Source organism: Mastomys coucha, unplaced genomic scaffold, assembly GCF_008632895.1.
Source record: "Mastomys coucha isolate ucsf_1 unplaced genomic scaffold, UCSF_Mcou_1 pScaffold22, whole genome shotgun sequence".
NCBI lineage: Eukaryota > Metazoa > Chordata > Mammalia > Rodentia > Muridae > Mastomys > Mastomys coucha.
In genome coordinates, this window is record NW_022196905.1 from 131,862,836 (window position 1) to 131,871,733 (window position 8,898).

At 46.8% G+C, this 8,898-nt stretch overlaps 1 protein-coding gene across 5 annotated transcripts in view; it reads right to left on the bottom strand.

The window, feature by feature from the left end:
• Nucleotides 1-6: 6 nt before the first annotated feature.
• The window catches only part of Pilra (paired immunoglobin like type 2 receptor alpha), a 13,973-nt gene continuing 5,081 nt past the window's right edge, over nucleotides 7-8,898 (bottom strand). Inside the window, exons 3-6 of one of the 5 annotated variants that reach the window (XM_031338405.1) lie at nucleotides 8,129-8,323; nucleotides 3,627-3,657; nucleotides 392-438; nucleotides 7-179 (exon numbers count right to left, since the gene is read on the bottom strand). In XM_031338405.1, coding sequence (XP_031194265.1) covers nucleotides 103-179; nucleotides 392-438; nucleotides 3,627-3,657; nucleotides 8,129-8,323 — 350 coding nt within the window. In that variant the 3' untranslated portion in view covers nucleotides 7-102. Of the gene's footprint in view, nucleotides 439-3,626; nucleotides 3,658-8,128; nucleotides 8,324-8,898 lie in introns of all 5 variants that reach the window. The other 4 variants (XM_031338408.1, XM_031338404.1, XM_031338407.1 and 1 more) reach the window with 4 other exon arrangements.

An 8,898-nucleotide genomic window follows, 5' to 3' on the forward strand; every position in this document is an offset into this window, starting at 1 on the left:
AGAGGTCAGATGGTAGCAGTGCAGTTGTGGCTACCATAAAGCAGCAGCTGCAGCCTGAGTGTTCTGCCCACACCATAGGCCTCTACCCCTCCACCGCCTTCTTTAACACCTATCCACTCTCTTCAGGCCTGCGTCTGAGTTGCTTACCTTGGGGTTCTCTTTGGGATCCATACCTTGCCCTAGAAAAAGGAACATGGAGTGCTGAAGTCAGACAATGTGACAGGAGAGCTGGCAGGTGGCTGGGACTTCCCACAGTGAGGTGGGGACCTTGGTTACATGGAGGGACAGTGGGAGGTGGGAAATAAAGTACTGAGGGAATGCTTATGGAAGTGTGGGGTCTTGGGAGAAGAAGACAGAGCCAAGGGTGGAAACAAGAAGCTGACAGGATTACCTTCATGGCTGACACTCTCACGTTTCTCACTGGTTTCCAATGGCTCCCTACATAGGGACAAGATGAGCGACATTAGTGGCTGGATGAGAAAGAATTAAGACACTCGGTGCTGGGATGGCTCAGTAAGGTACTTGTCACATAAACATGAAGACCTGAGTTCACCTTCCCATACCCACATAAAGTTGGATGCTGGAGAATCAGACACAGGTAGATAAATCCCTGGGGCCTAGACTAACTGATGAGCTCCAGATTCAGAGAAAAACCCTGTCTCAAAGATAAAGCAGAAGGCTGCAAAGATGGTTCAGTCTGCAAAAGTGTCTGCTTCACAAACATGAAGACCCAAGCTGAGATCCCCAGGACCCATGTAAATAGGACCCTTGTAGAAGATGCCGGGCAGTGAGCCTTGAAGAGGGAATGGAGACAGGTCTCTGAAGCTCATTGTCTGACCAACCTGGCCAAGTTGATGAACTTCACATTAGTGAGAGACCCTGTCTTGAAATAAAGGCGGGAGAAACTGAGGAGAGTCACCACGTAGATCTCTGGCCTCTGCACAGATGAATGCACAAATACAACATACATGCAGGAACACAGAATGGAGACTAAGGAAGATGTGACATTGACCTCTGACACATGGGCACATGTGTACATGTGTACATGCATATACACACATGAACATGTAATAACACATCTGGGTAATCTCTACTCAGGAGGTGGAAACTGGAGGACTCCTGATGCTCACTGGCCAACTAATTTGGTCTAGTTGGTGAGTTTCAGGCCAATGGAAAATCCAGTCTCAAACAACAACAACAACAAAACCAAGTAGGGTCTAGTGCAATGACTTAGTGGTTAAGGCCTTGCCATTAAGACTGACAACCTGGGCTGGTGAGATGGCTCAGCGGGTAAGAGTACTGACTGCTCTTCTGAAGGTCCTAAGTTCGGATCCCAGGAACCACATGGTGGCTCACAACCACCCGTATGTAATGGGATCTGACTCCCTCTTGTGCGTTTCAAGACAGAGCGAGCAGGGGCCGGAGCAAATGGGGCTGGGGCTGTCCTGAGTTCAATTCCCAGCAGCCACATGATGGCTCACGGCCATCTGTACAGCTACAGTGTACTCATACACATAAAAAAAAAAATAAATAAATCTTAAAAAAAAAAAAAAGACGGGCAACCTGGCTGGGCAGTGGTGGCACATGCCTTTAATCCCAGCACTTGGGAGGTAGAGACAGGCAGATTTCTGAGTTCGAGGCCAGCCTGGTCTACAGAGTGAGTTCCAGGACAGCCAGGGCTACACAGAGAAACCCTGTCTCAAAAAACCAAAACCAAAACCAAAAAAAAAAAAAAAAAAGACTGACAACCTGAGTTTTATTCCAAGGACCCATAAGGTAGAAGGAAAGAGCCAACTCTCAGAATTTGTCCTTAGTCTTCCACACATGTGCCATGTCAAGCTAATACTCACACACATATGTATGCATGTACACAAACAAAATGTAATAAAAATTAATTAAATAAGTAGATGGAGCCTAAGAACACATGCATGCACACATGCAAGTGCACGCACATGCAAGCGCATGTACCAAAGGTTCCTTCTGAGTGGTCTCTGCAATCCTTATTGACTGAGTATGGACATGATCGTTAGGCCCTCACAAGAAGGCTGTCTGGAAGAGGATGAGGGGCCTGGGAAAGGTGGCCTGGCCAGGATCTCTTAGCACTAGTAAAAGGTGAGTCATTCTAGGAAATCTTGGAAGGAACAGAAACCAGAAATAGGAAGAACCAAGTGTATCCTCTCTCACTACATTGGTTATAACTAGAAGGCAAAACCGTTTCATATCTTCTAGGTAGACATTCAGGCTTTGTTCTTGGAAGAAAGTGTCAAGGTTTTGACTTTTACTGTTTATTGTAATGCTAAGTGCACATCTTCAAAACCTGGAGTCTGTGCATAGCTTCTGGGACCCTCCTCCAAGTTAATTCTGGTTGGTGAATAAAGAGTCGAAAGGCAGTAGTTGTGAAGAAGAGACATGAGTGGGGAGGAGGCTTTTGGAGGCTTATGAGAGGAGACCATGGGGAAGGGAGAGAGGCGAAGGAAGGAGCAGCCATGGAAGAAGTTGAACTTGTAGGAGGGAGAGAGAGCGGCCATGAGGGTAGGAGTAAAGAAAACGGGGCCATGTGGGCTGGCCAACTGGAGCTAAGAGCAGCCCAGATGAAACATAACTAGTTACATAGTAACTAGTAAGTAGTAATTCGGTGTTATCGATAAGGAAAAGGATTCTAACAGCATGGACGGTAGGCAGATGCCCAGATAATTGTGCTGCTTAAGGCTTATTAAAATATAAAGGCTGTGTGCGCCTTTCATTCAGGAACATAAATGTCCAGACCCCATGCCGGGAGTTTTAAATATTCTCTTTTACTACAGAAGGAACCTGAGCTTGGGTTGGAGGGAGAGCCTCTGTCTGAAGAAGCAGCAGGGAGAAGGAAGAGGGAGGAGGCTGGGGTGTACTGTAGCTAGTTGAGTGCTTGCATCACTTGCACAAACCTCTGGGTCCCATCCAAAGCATCTTATAAACCAGGTGTCGTGCAATGCCTGTCATCCCAACTCTTAGGAAGTGGAGACAAAGGGATCAGAAGTTCAAGGTCATTTTTGGCTACATAGTGAGTTTGAGGCCAGCCTGGGCTATATGAGACCCTTTCTCAGAAAAAATGGAGTTGGAGGAGGAAGGCTTAGAACAGGCAATGTATGAAAAGGGAAAGAAAAAGCAGGAGGAAAGGGCAGAGAGGTCGGAAGGCAAAGAGACAAGGAGAGACAGGAAGATCTAGAATAAAGGATTCTGGGGGAATGGTGTTCACAAACCAACCACCGAGAAAAAAAGGAAAAGATGGGAGAGCTGGATGAAACCAGGCAGATGTTCAAGGCTGAGAAGAAACCAGACACAGAGAGGGAAGCTTAGGAAACAGGAGAAAAGAAGAAAGGCCCAGTGAGGAATGGGGATGAGGCGGAAGCTGCTCTGAGAAGGGAACTCCCTGAGACTCTGCTGCACTCTGGTCAGTGTGTGAAGCTGGTGGAGGTGAAGATCTTGGTGCTACAGAGGACCAGACAGGATGAGCCAGGGCCGAAGGGAGATGGTGGGAAGAGCCCCTGTGCATGGCTCTCCCTTTATTTTTAAATGTCATCTGAAGGGCTTGGAGAGACAGCTCAGCCTTTAAGAGTACTGACTGCTCTTGCAGAGATGGCACTCACCTGGCTGGGGTTTCAGCTTTAGTCCTCTGGCCTGTCAGGGGAAGAAACAGTGTCAGTGTGACATTGGTGCTGATCCTCCATCATTCTCTCTGTCCTCTACATTCAGACCACCTTCAGAGGATGGGGGTAGGCAAGGAAAATGCCCAGGGCACTCAAGGAAGAGCCTGGAACTACCTCAGCAGCGCTATTGTCTTACTTAGCAACTCTACCTCCCAAATCTCTGCCTGGCCCATGCCTCATCCTGTCTCCTTTGCATCCTGTCCTTTACCTGACCTTGAGATCCCTCTCATCCTATACTGGATTTTCACTCTGCTACTTATTTATTAGATGTCAGGAGGTGGACCACAGTTTGTTAGAGGACAACTTGCAGGAGTGGCTCTCAGGGGACTGAACTCAGGCTTGGAGATTGACTCCTTTACCTTTTGAGTACAACTCTAGCTTAAATATTTTTTTTACAAGAATTTTTAAATTGTGTGCATCTGTGTTGGGGGCATATGCACATGAGTAGCGAATGCCTGCAGAATTCAGGAGAGGGCTTCAGATACCACTAAAGCTTCAGTCAATTCCAGGCAGTTGTAAGCTGTGATATGGGGGGAAGGGGATTGCTGGAAACAGAACCTAGGTTTTCTGCAAGAGCAGCCAGTGCTCTTAACTGCTGAGCCATCCCTCTAAACTCTTTTGCAACTTTTAATAAATTCTGAGATCAGGCAGTGGGAGGCCTCCATTATTGGCCATTTTGTTCTTGGTGGTGTTGTTTTGTTTCATTTTGTCTTCTTAATACTTTTTGTTTTGTTTTTTTGTTTTTTGTTTTTTGTTTTTTTGTTTTTTTGTTTTTTTTCAAGGCAGGGTTTCTCTGTGTAGCCCTGGCTGTCCTGGAACTTACTCTGTAGACCAGGCTGGCCTTGAACTCAGAAATCTGCCTGCCTCTGCCTCCCAAGTGCTGGGATTATAGTCGTGCGCCATCACTGCCCGGCTTATTTCGTCTTCTTTTGCTTGTTTTTGAGAATGCATCAACTGGAGAAGATGAATTCTTTTTACAAAACTGCCATTTTAGTTTAAATGGGAATTATTTTCAGTCCACTGGTGGTGGTTGTAATGTAGATGGTTTAAAAATTATACCTTTATTTATTTTTATTGTATGAATGTTTTGCCTGCTTGTGTGTTGTTCCATTCATGTGTGCCTTGTCCCGGTGACAGTCAGCAGGGAATCATATTCCCTGGAAAAGGAGTTACAGGTAACTGTGAGCTACTGTGTGGATGCTGGGAATCAAACCCAGGACCTCTGCAAGAGCAGCCAGTGCTCTTAACCACTGAGCCTTCTCTCCAGCCCCTTAGCATAGACATCTTAACTATTTTTTCCATTTTTATGAATGAGAGAGATGTTTCCTATTCTCTATTTTCTTTTTTTCTTTCCTTCTACAATGTCACTCACTGTGTTTTGGAGAACAAATTATCTGGCTTCTTAGTTTAGCCTTTTAACCTAAATGTTGTAGTTTACTTTCTTAGGTTTAAAGATATATTTTTATTTGTGTGTATGTATGTGTGATTGTGTGAGTGTGTATCACATGGAGTCCCATACCCAAGGAGGCCAAAAGAGACCACTGAACCCCTGAAGCTTACAGGTGGTTTTGAGCTGCCCCATGTGGGTGCTGGGGACTGAACCGGGGCCTCCGGGAGAGCAGCAAATGTCCCTAACCACTGGGCAATCTCTCTGTGTTTTTTCTTTTGACTTAAAATACAAGTATTTTTGTTGTTGTTGTTTTAGGACAACTCTGTCAACTCCGTATGGACAGTATTTCACATATGTTACATCCCAGTGTTGGCGAGCTTGCCCCTGCAGAGCTCTGAATGAGAAATCTCTGTAGGCCCATCTATTTGAACACTTGGCCTGGTTGGGGAGGTTATCGAACATTTAGGAGGTGGGAGCCTTCTGGAGGAGGTATGTGTCGCTGGGTGTGGGGTTTTGAGATCCTATTGCTCTGCCTCACTTCTAGCTTTCTCTCTGTTTTCTGCATATGCTTGAAGATGTGACTGCCCAGTGTCCTGCTTCAGCTGCCCCACCATTATTAACCTTCCTATTGGAACCACAAGCCAAAACAAACTCTTTTCTCCGCAAGTTCTCTTTGATCCTGATGCTTTACCACAGCAGCAGAAGAGTGACCATCACCACACACTGTCACACAGGCTTCCTCTTTCGGTCCCTATATGGCTGGGTAGTTGCTGTCCCTATATGACGTGGTGGTTTCATCACTGATTTTTGACAAATTTGAGACTTGTTTCTGTTCTCTGTTCCTATGTATTCATTTTGGGGCCTGAACTCTCCCTAAGAGCCACTTTGCAGTCTAAGCACTGATTCTGTGTTTCCTTGAGGTCTTCTGAACTCAAGGATGACCTTGATCCTCTTGCCTGTATCTTTCACACATTGTGGTAATTGACACACCCTACTACACTGGGCTAGTCACAATGTCTGAATGCTTTTGACTCGAGCTCTTCCCTGCTCTGGCCATTCCTCTCTGTGAGCCGGCCCAAGGTGTTAAAACTTTCACAGCCTGACCCACCTCCAACCTGTTTGTCACACCATAAGAACGTAATATGAGACTTCAGCTGCTGCTTCAGCCATATCACCTACAGCAACCCATTCCCTCTCACGGATACACTACTGACACTGTCCTGGTGACAGACTTCCATCCAGGCCCAGGGGTTCTCACCTGGGAAGTAATTTTATGTCAAAGAGGGTATCAGGGGCCACACATCCTGCTTCCCTGGAACATTCTTGTCTCCCTCCTGGTACAGGCTTATGCTATGAAGCCACTCCAATCCTCAGAAAACTACAAAGAAACCGAGGGCTGCTCTCTTTAAAGCCCCAGTCATATTGAGGCCTGAATTCTCCCTAGAGCTGCTTGGCATGCTGTTATCTTCCTGTCTGTCCATGGAATTGATAACTTTTAAAATAAAGTCCTTCCTCTTCAGCAATCTGTTTCAGTGATCCTCTTGAACCTCCATCTGAGACCTTTCACACACACTGATGTCATCACAGCAGGAAGCTGAAGTGGTCATTTTATTTTGCCTCTGGTCTTGGAGTCTTTGGGCCCTGACTTACAAGGTTCCCCTGTGTCATTTGCCTCCTCCGCCAGCACCACACACCACAGGAGTTCTTGAAATGGTTTCCCTTTCCTGGAAGGCCAGTGAGTGTCCTTTACATGGCTCCCAGCACTTTCCTGGATGTTTTATGGAGGGGAGGTGGGGTTGAGAGAAATTCTCATATAGTCTAGGTTGGCCTTGAACTCACTATGGTAATTAAAGTTGCCCTTGAACTCAAAATCCTCCTGCCTCTACCTCCCAAGCGCAGTAACTGTAGGTGCAGACCACCATTGGCTGTCACTGATATTTATTTATTTATTTATTTATTTATTTATTTACCATGTATTTGAGTATACACATGCCATGGTAGTGTGTGTGTGTTAGAGGACAGCATACAGGAGACAGTTCTTTCCTTCAGCCATGTGGGCTCTGGTCATTGCCAGTGCCTTGACCTCCTGGGCCATCTTGTTGCTTCTGACTGCCATTATTTATTCTTTTACTCTATATTATTTGCCTTACTTTGAAAGTTCACCTAGCTACCTACTTCTCCTCTGACTGTGTCTGTCAAGACCAGAGTTCCTTCCAGAAAGAACGCTCAGCCCTCGGGATACCTCCCCCATCACCATGGAGTTCAGGGATTCATGCTTCATCTACTTGTGATCCTCCAGTTTCAAGTCTGATTTTGGGAAGTGAATAGACACAGCTGAGCTGAGGCAACGTCCTGTCTGTTCTGTTTCCCTCCTGGTTTTCTCCTAGACAGGTCCTTTCTCCTCTGAAAACCAAAGGAGTGGGCTGGTGAAAAGGAGTGGGCCGGCAACGAATGACTAAGCCAACAGAGAAGAACCAAGATGTGACTGGACGGGGCAGTTCACAAACCTGACCCTGAAGAACCTTCATTCGAGGATTCTGAAGGGGATTAGCAGTCACACCTGCAGCCACCCAAACCAAGACAGCAATGACAAAAAGACTCCAGTTACTCTAAGCACAGACCTCCGAGCCTGACTCTGCACTGAAAAGGAGGGCTCCGTAAATCTGCACTGGGGAGAAAGAGAAGGAGGAGGCCAGAAGCCAACTTTTGCCATCACACTATTCATTATTAATTATTATTATTTATTTAAAAAAAACCCGGAGTCTCTCACTGGGACCTGAGGCTCACCAATTAGGCTAGTATGGCTAGCCATCAAGCCCCAGGGATCATCCTGTCTCTACCTCCCCAGCACTGGATTTCCATGCATTGTGGTGACAGAGCTCAGGTCCTCATACTTGTGTGGCAAGCACTTTTAGTGACCGAGCTATCTCTGGAGCCCTAAGGATCTGCCCTGATCAACTACCTTTGATGACTCTGGTGTAGGCTGGTCTGTGGAGATAACCAGGAAGTGTGATTGGGCTGGGGGAGGGTGCAGTCTTGGACCACTTCTTACCGTGATGTCTCTTCCTCCTGAGGAACTCTATCAATCCCAAAACCCCAGCCAGGAACACAGCAGCAGCCATGGCCAACCCAATTGTGGTTTGCAGATCCAGGCCACCACCGTTCTCTCTGCCTTTTGCTATGTCATTTTGCGTGCTTGCAGAAGTTATAGCAGTGGTGCTTGGGAGTGTAGTGGGGGTGCGAGTGGCTGGGAAGAGAGAAAAGAAGTCAGTATGGAACTTCCTGGCAGGAGTGAAGATGTCCTAAAGGTGTCTCTGCTGCCTGCCCTCTTTGCCCATCGGGCTACTAAAGCAACGGACTCCAAGGAATTGGAATCACCGAAGGAATGCTGGGAGAAGGACACGGTTGGAGCCTGGAGCCAGCCAGAGAAGGAACGAGTCTCCCAGAAAGAGAGTTCACACGGTTCTGACAACTCCTCAGAGCAGCTTGCAGGAGAGACTGGAGCCAGTGATGGCTCACTGGTGGGTGGGGCTACATGGGGCCAACTGGGCCAGCTTAGCTATGCCTTCTATTTGACAGGTCAGATCAGGACCTGTCAAAACCCCAAATATGGACTTAGCACAGGGGCACTGGACCTCCTTGTTCCTCTTCCCAATTTGGCTATGTTGAGCAAATCTCTTTCCTCTGCTTGTCACTGTGACCTGTTCCTTTAATTGTCCTGCTGAGGACAGATGGTCAGGCCTGGCTCGTTAAGGCTTCCAGGGTCCAGGCTCTGACTCTATACTCAAGTAACAAGTGGGTTCTTTTTTTTTTTTTTTTTTT